Source organism: Alligator mississippiensis, chromosome 2 (genome assembly GCF_030867095.1).
Source record: "Alligator mississippiensis isolate rAllMis1 chromosome 2, rAllMis1, whole genome shotgun sequence".
In the NCBI taxonomy this organism is placed as follows: domain Eukaryota; kingdom Metazoa; phylum Chordata; order Crocodylia; family Alligatoridae; genus Alligator; species Alligator mississippiensis.
In genome coordinates this window covers 14,550,296-14,573,666 of record NC_081825.1, presented here as the reverse complement: position 1 = coordinate 14,573,666, position 23,371 = coordinate 14,550,296, and the positions used below count along the sequence as shown (strand labels likewise).

The window sequence follows — 23,371 nt, the reverse complement described above, 5'->3', positions numbered from 1 at the left end:
ACCACAAGGTTCTCTCTTTCTTGAGGGTTGTACAGCTCTTGCTTGTGGAGATGGAGAGCATCTGATAAACCCAATGAGCAGCACTGAGAGTTGGAGCTGATCTTGGCAGGGCTCTCCTCCCTTGGACAGGTAAACTTCTATCACCTGCCTCGTGTCTGGAATCCTTTGGGGCGTACATGTGCACAAGCACTTGAAGAAAACTATGGCTACAGTAACCATGCTCTTTCCAGAGCTGAGAGATGTTCTAGGGATGCCCTACATCCATTAAGTGAGTAGAAGGCATGAGGACAGAGAGCGCAGTAGGGGGCTGAATGCATGGTTTCCGATGGACAAGTGCAGTGGCCATGAACAACCTATCCCAAAGGATCATGCCTAATGTGAGGTATGCTAGCGAGCAGGCTATTGCTAAGGCAGACCAGCTAACATCACTACATCTTGAATAGAGGAAACTTGTCTCAACCTTTTATGCCCTGCATTTGGAGTACTGACTGGCCTGGGCTACTTGTAGCTGAGCAACTTTAAATGGTGGGAATCATAAATTGGACAGCCCAACTCCTATTTTTTTTTAGCCACTGTCCTTACTTCCTGCTGAAGTCATGGCACCTGGTGGGGAAAGACTGAGTCCTTACAGCTAGGAGGAACATTGACAACCATTCATGAACAAGGAAGACAAATAGCTCCCCAGTCTAGTGCCATGAGAGCTTTTACCGTCTGTGTCTAGATAGCTCCCCCTGTGACCTACCCAGGCTCGTAGTCCTGGATCTGGAAGAGGGTTACTGGAGAGGGCTCTGGGAGGAGGGGACAGCACTGCAAACTTTAAACAGTGTGAAGGGGAGAGACTGCTTCTATGGCTATACACCCAACCACCTCTTGTTTTCCTCATTCTCTGCAGCAGGGCTAGCTACAATGTAATCAGCATGACTGCTGGGATGCTGGAAGGATTAGTTTAGGATTAGGATAAAATGCTTGGTGAGCCTTGGTGGAATGATCTTGTAAGGAAACTAGACTTTTCTTTCTGGACAATTTTTCCCAGCTTTAACAAAACAGGACACAGCATGCTCTTTAAAACAGCAATGCAAGGTCAAAGCAGACTCAAGAGAGGCAAGGATTAAAAGCACACATTTTAATAAATGCATTTGTAGTGTTTCAGGAAAAAAAAAATGTACAGACTTGATAAAATCAAGTTGTTCAGGCAGCAGATTTAAGCCAATGAAAGTGCTTGGTTAGGGTGAAGATCCTACTTAATGCAAAGAACATATTTCAGGGTTTTTCTCTCTTGAAAATCATACAAGACAAGACATCACAGTCCCACTTCCATTTCCCCACACCCTCTCACAGGTTCAACAGAAAAATGGTAAAAATAATTTCTTATAGAATACAAACCCAGGGGGGAAAAAAAAGTATATTACAGAAGGTACTTTCACATACGAAGCTGTACGTGGATAGAACATTCCGGAGCAAACCAAAAGTCAGTCTGTACACGGGAATCTAGCTCCGGAGCGTAGCCAAACGTGACTGCATTGCTTCGATATCTTCCTCCTCATCAACAGCAACAGCGGCAGCAGCACCCATGGGTTCAGGTTCTGGAAGAGCATCTGTAACTTTACTTGGTGCTTTACCCAAGGCCCCTGCAAACAAGCCAGAGAAGGAAGCTTTGAGTGTGTGGTCGCAGTTGCTCATCTGCATGTATGGAGTAGGTAACAGCTGCTTGAGAAGTTACTTTTGTACCTATAAAATGTGCAGTCAGCCAGTGATAACTGCGTATGGACCTCCTAGAGCAGGCTTATCCAACATGCAGCCCGCCAAGCCATTTTACCTGGCCCGTGGCGGTGGCGCGGAGCTGCAGAGGTGGTGGGGGCACGGAGCGTGGAGCTGTGGTGGCAGCACGTGGGGCTGTGGCAAGGCAGGCAGGGTTGGCCCGCAGGCCCCAGCCAGCAGCCAGGGGATGGGAGCTGCTTACCCTCGCAGGGCCCGGGGGAGCAGCCCCACGCAGGAAGCCAAGCAGCAGCCTCTGGCACTGCTGACCCATGCCTGCCTCATCACCTGCCCGCTTCAAGCCTGCCCTGCCCATCTCCACAGCAAGGCGATGCCTGCTCCTCCGGCCAGTCTCCCCCCGGGCGCTGCAGCTCTCCGGCCCTGTCGCGAGGCCCCGAGGGGGCCGCTTCTCATGTGCTGCTGAGGATAGGAGGAGGAGTCTGGCTGGGTCTGCACCGGGCAGCAGAAGTGGCAGCAGAGCCACGTGCCGCTCGGGACCAGACAAGCCTGCACTGGTCAGTCCCAAGGCACACAGCACTGACCGGAGCAGGCTCATCCCGTCCTGAGCGACACACGGCTCTGCCGCCACTTCAGCTGGCCGGTGCAGACCTGGCCGGCCTCGTCCCGTCCCCAGCAGCACACGAGAAGCCGGCTTTGGCTGCATGCTGCTTTTCCTGGCCGGTGCCTACCTGGTTCTGCCCAGGCAGGTCCTGCAGCACCATGTCAATCAGCGTGGCACTGGCAGGCCAAGCAGGCCCCAGGTTACAGGTTAACCCCGGCCTGGCCCCACGGCTTCTCAGCACCAGGTCAACCCGGTTGTAGCCAAGCAGCTCCTGCAGCACCGTGTCAACCCGGGCATGCATGCCATGTCAACCCCTGTAACTTCAATGGTGTCAAAGGTCACATAACATCACTTCCTGATATGATACTACTTCCTGTGACATCTTTGAATATGGCTCGCTGGCCCCACATTAAAAAAGGTTGGACACCCCTGTCCTAGAGCGAGGAGGTAAGAGCATGCCACTGAAACAGCCACTTCCTACTGACCATATACACCTGGTCATTAGGGGGCCTACGGCCTGCCCAGGTTTACTATTCCTTAGAAGAACATATATGAAGCCCTCTCTCTCCTGGCCTCCAAAATCTACCCCAGCCCTGAGCCAAGTACTTGTGGGAGGATGAGATTCAGAGTAGTTTTCTAAACATCAAAAAAGAAAAGTGACAGAGAGGAAATGACTTGGCTGCAGAGAGGATGGAGGCACATGCCTTTTATGTAATAGCCTAAGGGTTACAGCACATGCCCAGGAAATGGGTGACCTCGGTTCTAGGCCCTCAGCTTTTAAGGGCCCTCAAACCAGGCTCTTCAGAGAGAGTGCACTAACCAGACTACAGGTTAGGCTGGGATGATGCCACCCCCATATACCTGCTGCACCTGGGCCTGTGCAAAAGGAAAGATGCACAGAGCATAAACAAACGTGAGCCTGCCTGCACAGCCCTGATGAAGGCCACGTCACTAGGAAAGGTTGCTAGTTGTGGGTTTTGGTCCCTGCTTAATACAATTCAGAATCTTCCCAGGGACACGTCTGCATTGTTGGCCTACAGCATCAGGCTCCATTTTGACACCCTCCGGCCCCATGAGTGCTGCATTCCTAGCTGCACGGTCAATCCCAAATAGCTGGTGGTACCTCTGGACATGCCTGGTAGCAGAACTTTTGGCACTAAGCAACTAGCAGGTGGATACAGGGGGCAGGGGTTGGCAAGGGAGCATCTACGCAGAAAAACTGCTTTTGTTGACTGCTCATGGAGACTTTGGCACCTACCTTCTACCACTTCAGGCATCTATGTGCTATTTTGGACCCACACACACAAAGCGCATACACTTACCAGCTGTGATCTCAAACAGGATTTTATCAATTTCCATCTCTGCCTCCTCTTCCATTTCCTCTTGGTCTTCCATACTTTCAAAGGTGTCCTCTAACATCTCCTCTATTATACCTGCCTGCAGAGTAACAGGAGCAGTATGTTCATTTCTGGGAATTAGTCAAGCCCAGTTGGAGAACAGGACCCTCAAGAAAGCTGAGTTACTCTCCTGGCTCCAGAGTAGGTCTATGGCAGTCAGACACACTGGGGAACTTAAGCTTTGCTCCCTAAAGCAGCCTGCTAGAGCAAGGGCACTGTCCTCTTGCACCATCCACACTCACAATCGCTTATGATTTCCAGAGTTCCCCATGAGGTTAGCACATAGCAGAGCTTGTTTCTTTTGTTACTTTAAACATGCACCCAGCTCTCAAGAGTTTCCCCTGCCAAAAAAACAAGGTTTGTCCTTATACCAGTGGGACAAAGGACAACCAAAGGGCAGAAGATGAGGTAAACTGAAGTCATTCACTGTATTACTCAAACATGCACCTACTGTTAGCTGTACTACTGAACAATTAATAATATTTACCTCTTAACTGACAGCACCGAAACCTTTCAGAACCTACGCTGTATGTTACTGTTTCATTTATGAGAGTCTCAGAGATTTTCTTTGTGTATTACTAATTCCACAGGGAACAAGAGAAATGTGTAAGTATAAATTATAAACCCCTTTTAGGGTTTGTGACCCAAACTGCAAAACTGTTCTAAGTACAACACAAAGTCAAATGGTTTAGGAAAAGAAGAAAAGAAAAGATAAGATCGCTTGGGCATGGCATTGTGCAACCGTGTTCTGAACAGTGAAGTCTGAAGTATGAACACAGGAAAAGAACTGCTTCAAATCTTTTCCTTTAACCACAGTCTCCCTGTAATGGCAGTAAAGGAAGACGATGGTTTTCTCACCCCACACACAGCTGAGAATTTTAGAAAGTTTCCCACTGTACATCAGGAGGAGGCACACACTGCCCAAAAACACCCAGCAGCCCAGTAATTAGAGCACATACCCAATATGTGAGAGACAAAGGCTCAAAGCCTGCCCGATTCATCTCACAGACTAGAACCTGGCCCCTACAACCCAAGTGGGTTCCCAACCTCTGGACTATCAGCTATGCTAGGGTAGACATCAGGCCATTCCTCCAGCAGAGATCTCATTCCAGACCCGAGCCACTTCCCTCAGTAGAGCTTTGCCCACACAGGGACCTTCCTGCAAAGTGTCTGTTTCTGATAAACTGACACAATCATTTGCAAAAATTTAACACATGAAAAATTCCCAGCCAGTTTCACCACCATGCCTCCTCTTCTCTTCTACTGTCTCCCCTATCTACAACATAAGCTCTGAGGCCCAGGCAGCCTTCCCACGTGTTTGCAGTGTCTAGATGCTAGAACAGAGGCGGCCAACCTCCTGCCCTCCCCGGGTGCTGCTCCAATCCCCTTCCTATGTCTGATCTGTTGCCCTACTTTCAGCCCCCCACCCCATTTCCCTGCTCCCTCCCCAGTCTGCTGTGTGCCACACACACAGGCTACTGGTGTCACTTGTGGGCTGGCCACTCCTTTGAAACTTCTCAGTTGTTATTGAAGTTTATCACTTGCCTTATAGATCTTACCTTCATCATTTCTTTGGATAATTCTCTCATTGTGGCCTGAATTTCAGGGATTTTTATTAGATTCTGCATGGCTTTCATGACTTCCGTGCTCTTCTGTAATGAGCCTGCGACTCTGAGAACAGCTGGAAGAGAAAACATGAAAAACTTCTTAATGAGGCCTACCTCTGGCAGAACACAAGTCATCTGTACAAATCCCTCTCCCTTTGGAATCAAAGTAACTCTTAAGAAATTAAATGCCTGTTTACTCAATCATCTTCATGCTTAAGGTTGGCTGCTGTAGAGGGAGGAGATGCAGCTCCTGCCCTCACCCATTTCTGAAAGACCTAAATAATTTCTATTGAAGTACCGCTGAGATGATGAGCACCACTGACAAGTTTCCCCAAAAGCTACTACCAAGGCTGTGGCAGGACAGATTCGACCCCGCTGGTACCTACTTCAGAGGAAGAGGGCATAAAGCCCAGCTCCTGCTTGTGGGAAGCCTTATTGAGGCTTCCATGCAGGTAGTGAGCCCTGCAACATCTCCATGGGACCTGACTGCTCACAAAAATCAGCTGTCTTGATTTCTTGTGAAGTTGTCTCTAAAGTCTGACGTTCTGGGAGACTCAGAAGTCCTACGGCGGTCACTGCGACCCTTTGCAAGGAAGTCAGGCCAGCCTGACCTCTGCTACAGAAAGTTATTACTGAACCAAATGATTGGCAATTACCTACTTTTTCAACAAGAAGCTGGACCAGCTTGCAGTCTACGGTGGCTTTATTGGTGTTCTTTGTGGTGGCTAATTTAACTACCCACCACAACATATAGCTTCTCTGAAGCACCTCAAGTGCATTTCTTTACTGGTACTTTGAGTTGCTTGAATGTCAAATCCTGAATGAAAAATTGTTGCGAGACCTCAACTTTAAGAGGTAATGCTAATATGAGTGAAGAAGTGACAATCCTCTATAGAGAGGCCAGCGTACTGCATGTACTACTGTTCATACCATATAAATGCATTTAATGTTAGCCCAGATTACTAAGATACTACAGTAATGGTACAAATCTTGGTTTCATTGACACTCAAGGGCTGTTCAAACCAAAAGCAATCTAACACAAGTACCAGCCATGAATCCCAACTTCCTTTTTTTACTCCTTTGATGATAAAGTGTTGGCTATAATATTCCTATTAGCACCAGGAAAAAAGTATCTGTAGCAATGCTGCAGCAAAGATTGCCTTTAATTTTGTCCCAAGTGAAAAATTTAAAGTCCCTCTATACCATGACGCATTGACTGATTTTAGTCTCCTGATTTACCACACTGACAGTTCAGATCAATTCACTATGGTACTTGAACAGATAAAATAAATATTAAAATTGCACGTTCTGAAACTGACTCCAAGGTTTGCTTTACTAACCTGGTAGCCAAACCGTCCCATACCCCACAGCAATCTCACTCTCAAATACAAACATCCATTAGCATCCACTCTAGACAAAGCACTCTGAAGAATTTAAAATGCAAGTAAAGCCATTATCCTGTGTACAAGCCAGACATCCAGAGCAGTCAGCAACTGCATCAGCATATATAGGTGCAGACAGAAGTGCAGCTCCCTGGTCTAAACTCACGATGCTCTGCAGAAAGTGCCATGAGTTAAGACAGATCCTTCCGAGCCAAAAGACATTAGCTGTTGGAGGATTGCTTCAATTTGAAGAGGCTGTGTTTCTGCAGGGTCTCTACCCTAGCTCCACCCCTCCTCTCCCAGCTCTGGTGCTGTGTCTGGATGGGAGGGAGCTTGTTCTGGGGGTTCCCCAGGTGTGCTAGAGTCAGGGGAATGGGTGGATTAGAGCTCCTGAGGTGGGGGGCTCCAATCTACCTGCACCATCCTCCAGCACTGGATTGGGTCCTTTTAAAGTGCTCTGCAGCTGCGCACTTCTGTTTGGTCATGGCTGTAGAGCGCTTTCAGGGGGCCAGACCAAGAGAAAATTGCCACTTCTGTCTGCACCTTATGTTGCTTTTTTGACTTCTGATGCTGTCTCCCAGGCCCCACTATGCAGTCACACTTCCTGGTTCAACTCTTCTCACAGACTGTCAGCCAATATCTGGGGGAGTCATGGTTCCCTACCCCAGTCCTTTTCCTGCAGTTCAACTTTGCCCCTCTGGTTTCCTCGGTCACTGATCAGCCATTCTTACTGCAGGCTGCTTGTATACCCGTCCTGTCCTTGACTCTGCTTTTCTCTACGCTTCCATTTCTCTTTTCCTCTCCTGTGGGACTGACACAGGCAGACCAGACAAACAGCTCTGATGAGTCATGATCCTATGGTTCTGTGTGGACCAAAGGAGGTTTATCGAATGGAAAAAAAAAAAGAAAGATATCTGCATTGCAGAGCTCCTCTCATCAGGCAGCCCCTTATGAGGCTTCCCTAGATCCCTTTTTTCTTCATTGCTACTGGAGCTGGAATATGGAGAGTGATCAAAGACCTTGCAGAAAGCATACTCAAGACAGATTTGAATATGGACAGCAAGGGTTTGGGCAAAGAAGGGGGTAGGGGAGAGAGAGGGCCCAAGCAGAGGGGTGGCATGAAATAAGTGATCAGTCCAGGTTCAAAGTGGAAAAATTCTTCCTCTGCTCCCTAATTTTATATAATAAAATCATATCCTCCCTCAAGCACTACAGTCCACATGACTTGCTTCAAACACAGTTATTTATAAGATGCAGGAAACTCTTCTGAATGAAGTAAACCTTGTCCACAGACCCTGCCAGAACTGACCATGGCAGAACTTCAACAAGTTCTTATTGCAGAGTGGTACAGGGATATAGGGGCATTCAGTATTAATGGTATTCATGCCAGGTATGAAAACTACTGAGCATCACTAGAGAAAAAACTCCATCGCAGAGCAGGTGATTCAAGTATAAATATGGTTTTGAGGCTCGGAGTCAAGTAGACATGGATCCAAATATACAACCTTTTCCCAAATTCTGGCAGAGTTTGGTCCCTGTTCTTCCATGCGTGTCAAGCCTAACCTCTGCAGTTAGCCTAAGGAACAGTAATTTCACTGGGGTTCAAAAAGATGTTCTCACCAAGCTGGTTCTTCATCCCCATGAGAACAGAGTTCATATGTGCTTTGGACGCATAGAGTTTGCTCACAGCCTTCCGAGCACGGATCATCTCTTTGGCCAAAACTACGCACACGTCTTTTTGACCCTTTTTGGCAGCATCTTTTATTGATCGCTTCACCTTCTCCTCTTCTCTCTGGATATCTGGATCAGAATAAAAGCAAACATGGACAACAGTCAGGAATTCCTAAAGTTTTGGAGTAGATGCTTGTTATTCAGTGAAGCATCCACTTTCAAAGTTAATATAACAGCACTTTCCACTCCAATACCAGCCCCCATTAAAGAATCAAGCCAGCCATTGATATATGTTTGGCTCATGCACTGCCAACAGAATAGTTACTTAAGTTCCAAGAGTGAAATCTATGTACAACTTCCAACTCTATAATTTCCCTTGCAGTCAGTCAGTCACACCATCAGTACTTGGCTAAGATCAGCTCCCACCTGAAAAGGCAGAAATGATTCTGCTAAGAAAGAGCATTTTGAAAATACTTGCCTCCTCCATTACAACTCCCACCCAAAGAAAATCACTGCCAAACTCTTTTGAAGACCTGCTGCTTGCTAAGGCACGGCATGGTAATTCAGGTCCCCAAACAGCTGTGCTAGCAAAGAACGCTCATTTCTGTCTATAGCCAGCCACAGGATTGTATCCAGATAGATCCAGGGATTCTGGGCATCAAGGCTCAGTTACTAAAGCTCTCCATATTTACCAATTACAGTCAGCTGTCCCAAAACCATGATTCTCAACCAGGGTGTTGTGTCACCCTGGGGTGCCAGAAGGTGTGAGGAGATAAGCAGATAAGTGCTGGCTCACGCCTGTCCTTGCCTGACTGATCCCCCATCTGCGCTGCCCAGCCCCTCTGCAAGAAGGCAAGCACTGCAATATATAAAATAGTTTTTAAGTTTCAATATCACTCGATTCAAAATCATTATGGAGGGGTGCCTCAAATCCAATGAAGTTGAGAACCACTGTCCTAAAGAAAGCTAAATCTGGTTCTGAGACCATAGCTGGCCTTCTTAAATTAACATAGATTGCCAGGAATTTATCACTCCAGTTCACCAGTCTTTGCTCTGGCTTCCTCTCGCACTCCAGGTTCAGGTTGTTTTCCTGATTTCCAAAGCCCTCATGTAGTACTGGCCCCAGCTTCCTAGGAGATCAGCCTTTTGTGATGACGTCGCACAACTGCTTCACTCCACAGGGTGAAAAAAAAAAAAAAAGAAAGAAAAGGCTGCCAAAGAGATCAACAACCATAGGAGAAGAAAGCCAGGAGCTGGACAGCCAGCAAGGAACTCACTGCTGGGTGAAGTAGATGGCTGCCAGCTTCAGGCATTCAAAACTAAATGCTAAATCCACCTGCCGACACACTTCTCTCACAATAACTCTGTCACTCCCATTAGCATCTTTACTATAATATATTCCACAAACTCCTGGAAGACCGATTCAGGCTCAACATTAGGGAAAAACTTCTTCACAGTCAGGGATAGGCTTCCTCCAGACCTGGTGCAATCGCTTACCCTGGAAATCTTCAAAAGGAGACTAGACAGTCACCTTGCTGGGGTCCTCGGACCCCCAGTTGTCTTTCCTGCTTGGTGCAGGGGGCTGGACCCGATGATCTCCCGGGGTCCCTTCTGGCCTTACAATCTAAGAATTTATAAAAACCCCTGATATTTGCTTCCTTCCAATTAGTTTGTGGATTATGCAAGGCATTTGTCGAAGATACTCAGACACTATGATGAGAGGTGAGGACATAAAGATGCCTAAAGCTGCCCAAGGTGCCTATTACAGATCCACCCTGCTCCTCTCGTTCAAGGAAGCTGAAATCACCTGTATATTTAGACCGCGGTGGGCAAAATGCAGCCCATGGGCCACATGTGGCCTGCCAGGCCATTCTATCTGGCCCGCAGGACCCCTTAAAAAAATTTTAGAAAATAATAGTTACCTACCCTGGCTGCCTGTCATGCGGCCCTCGATGGCTTGCCAAAACTCAGTAAGCGGCCCTGCCCCCAAAATAATTGCCCACCCTTGATTTAGACCCCATATGCACCTGTAAACACAAGGTCCAGTGTCTCAGCACACTCTGCAGATACTAACCAAACTCTTCGCTCCATCTTGCAGAACAATCCTTCACTTTTTTGTTATATATAGTTCATTAAGTAATTAATATTTGCATCTGGCTTCCAGGTTATACAGTTTCATCACAATTTAACAGAGCTTGGGACCCAGACACACAATATATTCACACCGGTGTCACTGACATCAGATAACACGGGACCCAGAGCAAACAGATGACCAATTATCCCAGAGTTGCTGCTGCAGTTGACACCGTTACAACATTGATTACCGGACTTGGGGAGGTAATAGCCTAGCTGCATTGAACAAATGACTAACTTGGGATAACTGAAGACATATAATGCCAATACTGGTGTTTATTCCCCCTTAGATAATTCAGCAATGGATTCTAATAAGGAATATACTCTGTGTCTACCTTTTTTCCCCCCATTGGTGCAAGTCAGTTTACACTGATGTCCACACATCATGTGTCAAGGTCTTGGAAGCAATATTATTTTGCAGCTGGTACACTGACTTTTTTGCATTTAGAAATCACTCTCAAAGGAGTCAGGGACAACATGGTATTATCTAGGAAGGCCTCTACTCTGGAACCATCAAATGATTGATTGATTGATTGGAGGCAAGTGTGAGTGGCTGCCTCAAACCTGATTCGGTCTCTAGCTTCGCACCCAGTCTTTGATGCAAATGTACTGTACGTGAGGAAGTACATGTACGACATGGAACGAAAACTGGACTAAATAGATCCCAATCATTGTATTTTGGAATCGAGATACAGTGGAATTCACAAGCTTTCTGACATAAAGCAAGGCCTCTCCTTTTTAAAGGAAAGGATCTGACTTAAGTAAAATGTACAGAAGATTTAAACGAGGTGAGGAGATAACTGTAACTATGCACAACAAGAAAACACGCCATAAACAGTGCGCTCAAAGAAGAGAGTCACACGTTGAGACATGCACAAGAAAGAACAAGGGGATAAGCTGGTGCAGCTCTGTTGTCCTGACCCAGCAATGTGTCCATTCCAGGAGAATGGCTGAAAAACTAGCTTACAAGAGCCTGCATACGCTGAATCCTTACATCTGTTTGAAGGTCTAAGCACATACTGCAGCAAAGAGGATTCAGTGAAATCCCCTGCGAAAAAACTAAGTTCAAAACAAATGTTTCTTGTGATTTCTAGTGTTGCAACAAGCTCCTTGCTTTACAGAGGGGAAGAATTTTACCCTGATGGGAGTCTGGAGCTGGCAGACTGTGACAATCCATCCATCAAAATCGGGTTCTGCACTTTTGGCACAGGCTCCGCTGGAACGGAGCCATCAATGCAGATTCTCGCGTGGGAGTTAATGAATCTTTTACTTCGGGTGAGTCATTCTCCAAATGTCATTTGATGAGAGATGTTCTAAGACATCAGGCTCAGCCAATCCACAGGGACCGAAAGCATTCTCTCTTCAAAAACGAATAATCTCCTTCAGAAATGTCTGGCTTAGTGTTGTTTTCATCCTGTTAGCCACAAGGAATACATGCTTATAAGTGGCTGGGAGCTGTCTAGATAGCATAAATGACTGTACTTTCTAGGACACTGGGGCAGGGACTCTAGGTGCCCATAAGAGTGTTTAAGGTAGTGAAGACAAGTCCCCTATATTGTGCAGGAAATGCCAAGATGAATCCATTTTACACAAAGCCTTCCTCATTGACCTTTTAGGAGGCCAGGAGCACCAATAGGTCTCTATTTTTACAGTAGGTATAACTCATCTGGTCTAAAGGCAAAGAGAATCTAACTGTATAAATTTTCTTCACTATAAGGGAAGATGAATTATAATAAGTGTAAAAGGATGATCAGAAGAGACAGATCTTATTCCCAGGTTTCCCATGGAGCTGTGCCAGTGGTTTGCTACATAAACAAGGTGACCGACTATTCAGCACTGGGGAGATCTTACTGCGTCCAGTTCTGGGCATGCCATTTTAGGGATGCTGAGAAACTGGAGAAGATCCAAAGGAGTAGAACAGAACAGTAGGACAACAGAAACTGCTGCTTAGGAACAGCAGATCCTGTATCATGCAGGGTGTTGGACAGCCCTGGAGGTTTCTTCCAGTCCGATAAAACTAACTTTCCTCATGCCTGTTTCCCCAGTCTGTTGGGAGACAGGTGTCCTTATTCACAGTTGCATCGAAAGGCTTAGCTTGCATTTTTAAGACGGAACTGAGGTGCTAGAAGGCAAGATACTAAGAAAATTAAATATTCTTTTTTCCTGCCAGCTAGTCATTGGCTTTAAACAATGAAGAAACACTGACTGAGCTGAGCACATTCTGCTCAGGAGCTAACAATTTAAATGGTTTTGTTGCTGAAGTCTGACACATGTTTTCCAGATTCAGCACAGTCCTGTATATTTTCATACACAACAAGCTGCCATGATCTGGCAACTGACAGCTTTTATATATGGACAATGTTGTTACACAAGAGACTGCTAGCAATCGCAAGAAGGGAGAGTGCCACAGAAGTGGTGAACTCAGTCTTTGGAAGGCGATACTAAAAGCCCACCAGTAAGCCGAAGACAGTTCACTGGTAGCTCTTCCATGGCTGCTGGTTTGAGGACAGAGCTGTGCCTTGCATGCCTGAACGGACTGTTAAAAGGGATTGTGTTGCAACTCTTGGGCACTGGAAATTCAAGCTCTTTGGTTAAAATGTTCTTGGCAGGACTAAGTCCTACACTGCTCCTACATTAATGAATATCCTCACAGTCAGAATAGGACGCATTCCATTTATCTGAACATGCAGGAAAATTTGAAACAACATTCTGGTTATCAAAAGCAAATCACACCAAACAAAAAGCATCATCAAAACAAGAACAATCCAGTAACAGATGGCATGAAACAGGATATTAGTACACTGGAATCTGAAGCCAACTGTTCTAGTGACTCAAGTACACCCAGTAAAATGTTGGGTCAATGGCTGCTATATCCAGACACAATTAGCATGGCATGTCAACAGAAAATGATGGATGGGGCCCAGTTCTTACATAAAACAGCAATGTACTCTGAATGCAGTCCCCTCAAGAGGCTAAGTCTGACCCAGAATGAGGGCCTGAAGGAAGACACTTTGAATGACATACTATATTGGCTTCCTAGCAGTAAGCTGCTGCATTGATAAGTGTATAAAATGCATGCATCTTACAGGCCTGTCATTTTGCTGCATTCCAGCTGGAGCTTCTGAGAGGTAGACATGTCCATGATTATATCCCAAGCAACCTTACTTACCTGGATTCAACATACACAAGGCAAGGCTGTATACTTTAAAATGACATTTAAAAAAAAAAAAGTTCTGACAGTGATCTTCTTGCATCAATCTGTCTGCTATGTAGACTAATCCCTTACTGCTACATTGAGTGAAATACTAAAACCCTTCTAAAACTGAGATGAAATCAAGCTTTGTAAATGTGGTCACCAAGAACAATGATGTACCCAGTTTGCTCTTGTAACATGCATAAACTCTAACGTAAAATTTGCAGATAGGATTAGTCTCTTGTCTGACATACTTGTTTAAGTTTAAGAATAGCATCCGATACAAGTGGAAGTCAAAGCACTTTATGAACATAAGAAAGTCTCAGCGCTCCTTTAAGGTACACAGACTTTGTCCCCATTTTACAGATGGACACAGAGGGCACATCCAGACAAGTGCGCACATTTCCCACAGCATGAATAGTAGCAGCACATATTTGCCCTACTGCTTTTTGCCCCAGGGCACACCCCTGCATGCACGCTCTGGTGCCTGCCAAATTGTACTGGGTGGGGTAAAAGGTTGGGGTCAACTCCTTTGCCCCAGCAGCCCTACCGGGGGTCCTGGGGGTGTCCCAGGATAGCAGCGGCACTGCTCTGGCTGTACGGAGCTTGGCCAGCAGTCAGAGCATGGCTCTGGACAGCCAGGCTCCATTTCTGACACTGCACACTGCTGCCATGTGTACTATGCTGCTTTTTTTGGTGGCAGTTTTTTTTTCGACACTGGGATCTAGTGTTAAATTTTGACACCGTACTGCTAATTTGCAGTATGGTGAATGGGTGCAAGTGCACCGTGTGCAGTCTGCAGTGCCTCAAACAGCTCTGAGGCACCACAAACTGCACACGCGCACACATCTGGACTTGCCAAGAGATTAAATAGGAACCGGGCAGATAAAAACAAATATCCAGTAACCAAAAGCCAATACAGAAAGTCCTCTGCCAACATGGCCCCAGAGAAAACCCTGGTGAACAGCTCAGTTCTGCCACTTTCCAGCTGCTGGGAAGGTGGAGAGAAAGAAACAAATCAGAAAACATAATGGCACGGTTCAAGACCAAGCACCTTTCCCTTCCTTGACTATACAGAGGGCCTAATGCTGCACCCACTGAAACCAATACAAAATTCCCCTGGATTACTGGAAGCAAGACCTTGGTCCTTATCTTACACCCTCCTGTTTGCCACTTCCTGCCTCAAATGACAGGTAAATTACACTTGATTTTTATATTTGCTGTACACTAGTGCACGCTTCCTTCACCTAAAATGTGACTTACATAGCTGAGGTTCCTGGATAGTTTGACCTAAACTAAAGTTTTCAGAAGTGCCAAGCAACTTAGGCCCTAAAACTCAAGTCACTTTACCAAATGGGATTTAGGAGCGGTACCTGCATTGAAAGTGTATGAGACTTAAGTACTTCTGAAACATCATCCCCATACAGACTTCCAGAGGGGTTTCAAATGCTTACACCAAGCCTGTATCTGATCCTAAGAGCAGGTTTAGACTTTTCATCCAATTTTTCATTTCTATATCTAGAATGTATAGATTAACGTTCCTGAGAAGTTCAAGGGTGCTTTTCTGGCATTTTCATAGGAACTGATAGAGAAAGGGAAAAGATGTGAAAATACGAACCTCGAATCTGTCTGTCTATCACTCTCATTTCTTTCCTCATCTTCAGTGACCATTCGTTTACCTAAAAAAAGAAAAGAAAGCAGATATCATTGAACTGACCCATTTTTAAGAAGTGAGCTTTGTAGGTAGGTTTTTAAAGCATATTCACAAAATAAGCTCTTTAGAAAGACATGGCACCCCTGCCCCTAGGAAACAAGCCTCTGACAGAGTTATGTACATGCGCCACATGCCATGCAGGAACTCCAAGACAACTACTCTGTCCAGTTTAGAGGATATACACATCTGTATGTATATAATACATCCAGACCTGGAAAGGGGTTCCAGTTGGCCCACAGAATGGAACAACTGCTCTGATGTGCAAGTGCAGCAGATCTGTACTTATCCAAATGGAACTTATTCCGATAACCAAGCATGGAGTTGCAGAAAACAATTTTAGTGGAGCAAGCGCAATGGGATGTGTTTCGACCAGTCCCATAGAAAGTATTGCTCATGGAGTGAAAACATCAGAATCAGGCCTTTGACAGCCACCGAAGCTAATGGGCCTGGTGCTCTTCAGTGGCCAGCACCACATAAGACCTATCAAACAAAAACAAGCTACTGTTTATGAAACCTGCAGCACTGGAACAAATTGAAAATGTGCATCTGGAAGAGGAAAGAGGAAGGGAGATTCATGTATGTGGAAGCTCAGATAGTTTAGCAGGATTTTCAGAGAAATTTAGCAGTTTTCAGTTACAGGCTTTAAATAAAAAACCCCAATTTAATGAATGCTCCCTGCTTATATTTTTCCTTCTCTTAAGCAACAGTATAACCTTTATGGGCAGTAAGATAAGTGTAGAGAAAGCCAGAGCAGCAAAACCAAGACTGGAAGAAATATTTCTAGCAGCATTCCACATTTTCTGCTGGAAGTGATCAGCAATGGGGATGATCTGCTCTCGCAGGCAACTTCCTGCCATATCTTCTTCAATAGTTGTTCCACTGCTTCCGACACTGGCATTCGTTCAAGGACACACTCCCTAGAGATTTTTAAATCCAGGGCTGTCCCACTAAGCAGCCAACAAACAAACACATCAACATTAGTGTCCTTTCACAAGCAAACACCATGAGCATCAATATCAACTTTGCTGGACCAGCCATGTTGTTCAGATGTCCGACTCCGATTCCCAAAGCTAGTTCTAGTCTCCCAGCTCAGACAAAGTGTGTGCTCAAGAGGAGGGCAGACAAAGCGCTTCAAAAACTTGAAAAAATGCATCATCAGCATCAACTCATGAGAAGCTATCACCCAGGACCGCCCCAAATGGAGGAAGACCCTACTTCAAGGATCTCAGTACTCTGAAACCTCACAATGACAACAGGACACAAAAAAGTGGGAGTGGAAGAAACAGTGTGCCGCAGACCTAATCAAGAATACAGAGCCATCCACCCCGCATGGAAACACGTGCCCGAGTTGCAATAGAACCTGTCGATCCCGTATTGGCCTTGTCAGCCACACACAGATCCACAGACAAGACAATCATCCTTGACTGCCAATGTTAACTAAGCAGCTGGGGGCCACAGGATGCACAGGTCACACCAGAGAGGGCTGCATGCTGTGTGGGCCGTACCAGTGCAAGCCATGAACCCCTGGGCAGCCCACCTTGCAAGTGCCTCCCTGCACCACATTTGCAGATGCCCCTACCATGCAGGTGTCCTGATCCCATCTTCAGCACTCTGGGCCATCTGTGTGCTGCCCAGCAGCTGCATGCATGCACGCGGCATTTATTGGTGACACTACTGGCCACATCAGTCAAAAATGCCGATTGCTGATAATGTCAATTTTCCTTATATCAGTGCCGATACGGTATGGGAACGATGTATTGGTGCACCTCTACTTTCCAGGGTTAGTTTTCTTTATTTTTCTGTAGAGAACCAGGCAAGCACAGCACTACAAAAAATTGCTGGGGTGAGATGTGAGCCTGAGCACAAGCCTCAGCTTGGTAAGCAGATGTTTAGAAGGCTGTCTACTCCCCCTCAGGCAAGTCCATGTTAGAATTATTATTACTATTATTATTTTTAACTCCAGTTAATGGACTGTCAACTAACAGCAGCCAGCTAATCTAGCTACTTGTCTGGGCACTCCACAAGTATTTATTCCAATACTTACATCCTGAAACAAGCTACCATGAATTGAATGCTCAGATTTATACATACAAACCTATTTTCCAGCTGGCCCAAAATTAACTATAATTAAACCTCTACTATGGAAACAAGTCTTATATCTACGGGTGCACCAATAAATATTTTTTTGGTTGATACTAATGGTCACTTATAAACTAGCCATATTGGCCGATACTGATCCGATTGCCAAGGTGCAGCCCGGCAGCTTGGAGAGCAGCGTCCAGCTGGTAAGTCTGCTGAGGGGAGGGGCAAAAAGGCATGGGGGGGCAGATTGAGGCCCCCACAGTGAGGGAGGGAGTGGGGCAGAGACAGGGGCAGGGCAGGGCAGGGGACAGGACAGAGCTGTGGGCAGCTCCTGCTACTGCACACACCCCAGGCAGAGGCATAAGGGCCATGTGCCCCCTGGATTTATGCACAGGGGGCTGCCTGCTGCAGGCTCGGGGCCAGGGGCTGGGCTGGCCTCTTCCTGGCAGGGAGGCTGGGCTGGGGCTGTGCTCAGGGTAGGCAGCAGTACTGGGAGGGGGGACTACGAGGAATTTTGGGGTGGCCACAGCACACCCCATGGTCCCCCCTCCCAGTGCCACCACTGCCTGCCCCAAATACAGCCCTGGCTCAGGCCCCCTACCAGGAAGAGGTCGGTGCAGCCCCCAACCCAGCCTGCAGCCCACCGTTGCCCCACACACAAATCCAGGGGGCACATACCCCCCCCCACGTGCCTCCCCCAGGGTGTGCACAGCAGCGGGAGCTGCCCCCCTCCCCCCCTCCCACAGAGAAGCCACCTATGGCTCTGCCCCACCCCCTGCCCCGCCTGGGCAGCACCTGCCCCCACGCTCCCTCCCTCACCATGGGGGCCTCGATCTGCGGCCCCCAGGCTTTACTGGCCAGACACTGCTCTCTGAACTGCCGGATTACATTCCTGGTTGCATGCATGCTGTGGCCATGTGCACGCACGTCACATTTATTGGTGACGTTATCAGCCACATTGGCAAAAAAAGCCAATTGCCAATAACATCAATTTTCCTTTTAGCACTGCCGATACGACACGGACCGATATATCAGGGCAGCTCTACTTAAATCTCATTCATGCTACTGTCTAAGATAGCATGGTGGGACCATAGCAATAGTCACGTCAAAGCTGAATCTGCTACTTCTCAGCTCCGTCTCCTCTGCTGGTTAACACTGGCCTCATGATTAGGTGAAGACAGCGATGAAGGGGGCCTGGGTTCTGTTTCCAGCTCAGCCACAGATTTGCCATCAGACTCTCAGTAAGTCACTTGATCTTTATGCACCTTTGTTTCCAAGCTGTAGAACATGGACTGCATTTCATTACTTTATAAAATGTGCAAGTGGCAGTAAAGAGACAAAAAATCCTAGGCCTACTCATGCAAACAGATATAGTGTGGTGGCTAGCTAGTAGTGGGGGTGGGTAGCTGTCCCCAAGAAGAGCAGGATCCCAGGCCACTACTATGGGAGGAAAGGAGTTGACTCCTACGGGGGCTTGACTTCACAGGCGATACTTGTCTCTGGTGATCTAAAGATGATTTAAAAAGAAATCACACAGATGGCTGTAAATTGTACTGTCAAGCAAATGGAACAGGCATAAAACTCGGTGTCCTGTCTTAGGTAACTAATAGCAGCAATAGCAATATTATCCTTGTAATTTCACATCATATTTACTAATTTAACAAGTGCTCCCTAGTTAGGCTATTTTAGGCACTGGAACATAGGGTTGGCATGGAAAAAAAAAATCAATTGGTACTAATCATTAAGTTGAACACCGCCTTCCACAGTGGTGTTGTTTCTCTCTGAACTCAGACTTACAACCAAAGCAGACAGGAAACTTGTATACCGAGATTCAAAGAGTTTAGATGGACGTAGAGTCAACAATGTCTTTTTATGTAAGCAAATGAAAGGCTGGATTGGAAAAATTATCACGGGTCAAGCTGAACAGATTGAGATCTGAATATGGATGCTTCAAAACAACACTTCACAAGATGAACATCCTGGACAGCTCCCTGTGCGAATGCAGTGCCCAACAGCACAGCACGCAGTCAAAAGCTGCGATTACAAATGCCCGGATGGGGCAGATGGAGTCCACACATTGCGCGATAACACCAGACAATGGCTCAGATTTGGAAGTTGGTCTCTGACATCGTATGAAAGAAGAGGAGACAGGCTGGATTAAAAACTGGTTCATACTGCAATGGGTCCCTGCAGGAAGGGGAATGGATCAAGAAAGACCTCTTCTACGCACAAAATGCCGCCACTTTTATCTGAGATTTTTTTTTAGCCAATTTCAATGAACTCAGTGTTAGGTTTATGTACAGATCCCTATTTCTATTTAGAGCCACTTAGTAAAAGGCTACTTGACCTGAAGTATCAGTTTACTTCTGTCAGGTAAAAAACCCCTCCACATATTAAATGAAACTGGTCCTTCATCTGCATGTGGACAAAGCCAAAATTACATGTCAACATGCTCCTGATTGACACAATCCTTCGAAAAACAAAAAATCTGCTGCACACTTTGTAGACCGGCACTTTCCAAGGTAAGCATTGTGGGGGTTTTCGGCACTCCAGCCAAAAACGTTGCCGACCCCTGTTCTAGGCAGAAAACCAAATCCCTTAGGTTGGTACGCAACATGGTCCCGTAGTCATTCCTACCCAAAGCCCCCCACCTCCGCGGGGAACAAATAAATTGGTCACGAGCTCCTCACTCGACCGCCCTCTCAGCCCCTGGCGTGTGCGTCAGTCACTGCGAGTCACTTCCCGGCTGTGGGAAAGCAGAAACAACCCTCTCCCACCCCTTCCACCACAGCTTCCCGATGGTTACGGGACCTCGGGGAGCAGGAGAGGGGCACCAGCGCTGGAGAGGTGCTTTGCCACCGACCCACACCCCCCTCCCGCCTGCAGTCCAGGCAGAAGCGGGAAGAGCTCTGGGGACGGCCGCGCTCCCGCGCTTTCATCCGACCGCAAGTCTAGCTCCGCTCTGGCCCACGGCTCCGGGTGCCGCGACGCCCGGCACACGAGGAGGGGTGCCAAGAAGTTGTCCTGGCAGGTGAGCGGCGAGCTGTGAAAGCGACCAGCCATGGGGACGAGCTGCTCTCGTAGGAGACTTTCTGCTGCGTCTTCTTCAACGGTTGCCCCACCGAGTCCAACGACCTGCGCCCAGGGCTGGCCCTCAATGGGGCGCGAATCAGGGCACCTTCCAGGGAGGATTCTCTTCTCTCGCCCCGTCCGACGCGCTTTCCTCCGCTGCCCCCGACACTCCCCGCACCAGGCCCGCGTTCAACAAGTTGCTGGAGATTTACCAGCTCCGCCTCGGGGCCTGCGGGCTGCTCACACCCTCCAGCCGTGGGGGTGCCACAGGGGAAGTTCCTGGCCAGCATCACCCGCCCGGCGCCCTCGCACCTGCCCGGCCCACCTGCCAGCACCACCGGAGCCTCTCGTGGGGCCCGCGCCCCGGCCGACCCCCCGCGGGCCTGGCTGCGGCCTAGCCCGTCGCCATGCCAACGGCCGCCCCCCGCTATTACCAGCTCCTTGGGCGGCTTCTCCGGGGTCTTCCCGAACAGGCCCATGGCCGCCCTGCGTGTTCTGGTCCTTCCGGGTTTCCGTCCCCTCCTCCACTACGTCAGCAAAGGGCGGGGAGGTTCGCGGCCCTACCCTTCCTTTCCCTTCCCTTCCTTCCTTCCGCCCGAGGGTCACGTGGCCGCTGCAGCGCGTGCGCAGTCCGCTGGGTGGGGAAAGAAATAACGCCGGACGCTTCTTGAGCTCGCCGCTAGGGGAGGGCGAGACGCGGCACTGCGCATGCGCACTGGCACGAAGTGGGCATTTAACCCTTTAAGTGCAGCTGGTTGTACACAGTCACAGAGGGAGCGTCACAGAAAGGGGCAGGGGGTTGTTTAACCCCTTCATGCCCTGGCTGCTGCAGATGCTGGCAGGGTCCTGTGCTGGGTGCTCACAGGGGCCTAGGGCGTCCCCTCCCAGCCCCTCTCCTGGCTGTGGAGAGGCCAGGGCCAGAGGGACACATGGGGGCACTGCACACACGCCAAGGGGACCCAGGCGAGGCCCAGCTGCGACCTCACAAAGCGTCCCAGGGGCTGCAAAACATGGCCTTCGCCCCTGGCCACAGTCCCGACGTACCCAGCTGTTAGTTTTCAGTCACTTTTTGACTATAGAAAAAGAATAAAGCAAGTGCCACATTTGGGGTCAAGAAAAAAAAAAATCACCCCGTGGTCAGATGGGTATGGACTGGGGTGGGGGTGGGTTTGCCTGCCTTTGTAGCGGAGGGCATGGTCCTCTACCTGGGGTCCCTTGAGCATATATCGACGTTCCAAAAAAGAGGGACATTGGCTGCTGAAGTGCCCCCGCTCGTTGGGGACGGTCCTGCTTGGAGCAGGGGGGTGGCTGAGGTGACTTGCTGAGGTCCCTTTCCACCCTCATTTTCTATGATTCTACTAGTCCCGAGCAGAGAAATATCTACCTCCAATCTTCTCCCACCCCTAGAGTTGCCAGACGTCAGTAAATATACTGTCAGTAAAAAATAATGAGGCTGAAAATGGCTGTCAGTAAAGTTAGTAAAAAGACTTAAGCAATCAGTAAAAAAATAATAATCATCATCAAAGCTCCGAAAGAGAAAATGGCAGCACTACCTGGTGCTTAAGTAGGAGCACAGCACCCTGCAGGAAGCATTCTCTCAGCTGTGTGCTACTGCTGTTGTGTCCCAAGCTGCCTGTAATGCTGCTGAGTGACAGGTAGGCTTCTTTTGGTGTCCGTGCTAGGACAGAGGGAGCAGGGCTGGTGGGGATAAGCCTAGGGGATGGGCTGGGGGAACCTGGTGCAGGCAGAGGCATCTGGGTGTAGGGGTGAGTAAGGGGTCCCTGGCAGCAGAGGTGGGGAGCACAGTATAAGACCATCAGTGCAGTAAAGCAGGGTTACCAATCCAAGAAAAAAAAATACTGCAAACTTTTTTACTATGGTTTTACAATCAAACCTTTTTACTCTGGTTGATGTCAAATCCCTAAATTTGAACTCAGCCCTTTTAACTGGGATCAGGCAGGAGGGCAGGAGTTACATTAAGTAAGACATATATCAGTGAAAATGTGTGTCAGTAAAAAAGAGCTTGGCTGTCAGTAAAAAGCTTTCAGATTGAAAGTAAAAAAAAAAAATTGTGTTGACAACCCTGCCACCCCCTAAATAGTATAGCTCTGTGCTTGTAGTGATCTATCATACACACGAACTTTTACCACAAGCAAATATTAGAATTTGGATAATGGCTTTAAACCTACTAGGGTTGAATCCTGAATTCTTCCTCTTCTTCCCTGCACCACTGTTTGACATTGTCCTGTGGTGCCTACTTTTATGACAGTCTTTAGTTGCAGATGCAGTCTATTAGCAGTAACTGGACCACTCATGGAAAGAAACGAGAAAACGTTCTTGTGTACACAGCACCATAACAGTTCCCATAAAAGACATCATACTAGGTTCAATGCAGGTGGAAGTTAGCATAACACAGCTAAAGGGAGTGGAGTGTTGTTATTTTTGCCCAAAGACACTCCCGCACCTGTGTTTATGTCTGCACACAGACTCCTGTCAATTCAGTCTTGCAAAAATTCCCTTTTGACAACAAAGTACCTGTGGGAAGCAAGTAAAATACCAGTATTTACACTCCCGTATATCATCATGCTGTGTGGGAACTAGTTTATATTCCCCCCCTTCCAACAGAATGGATCAAATTATTCCCCTGGTTGCACAGATGCAAGTCCCCTGGGATAAGCCAAGCGGCACCAGTTTAAATTCAAGCTGAATTGGTGCCATGCTTTTGATGGAATACAGGTAGGGCAGATAGCAGTCTGGCTCCTTTCTCTGGGACTAGGAAAGGCTTATGGAGCAAGATCTTCCA

General features: G+C 47.6%; 1 protein-coding gene across 2 annotated transcripts in view; it reads right to left on the bottom strand.

Moving 5' to 3' along the window:
* Positions 1-1,108: 1,108 nt before the first annotated feature.
* The window catches only part of LOC102574531 (charged multivesicular body protein 3), a 52,127-nt gene continuing 29,864 nt past the window's right edge, over positions 1,109-23,371 (bottom strand). The window contains exons 1-6 of one of the 2 annotated variants that reach the window (XM_006271496.4): positions 21,003-21,152; positions 15,319-15,379; positions 8,324-8,503; positions 5,274-5,395; positions 3,640-3,754; positions 1,109-1,628 (exon numbers count right to left, since the gene is read on the bottom strand). In XM_006271496.4, coding sequence (XP_006271558.1) covers positions 1,489-1,628; positions 3,640-3,754; positions 5,274-5,395; positions 8,324-8,503; positions 15,319-15,379; positions 21,003-21,047 — 663 coding nt within the window. In that variant the 5' untranslated portion in view covers positions 21,048-21,152 and the 3' untranslated portion in view covers positions 1,109-1,488. Of the gene's footprint in view, positions 1,629-3,639; positions 3,755-5,273; positions 5,396-8,323; positions 8,504-15,318; positions 15,380-21,002; positions 21,153-23,371 lie in introns of those variants that run through there. The other variant, XM_006271497.4, reaches the window with a different exon arrangement.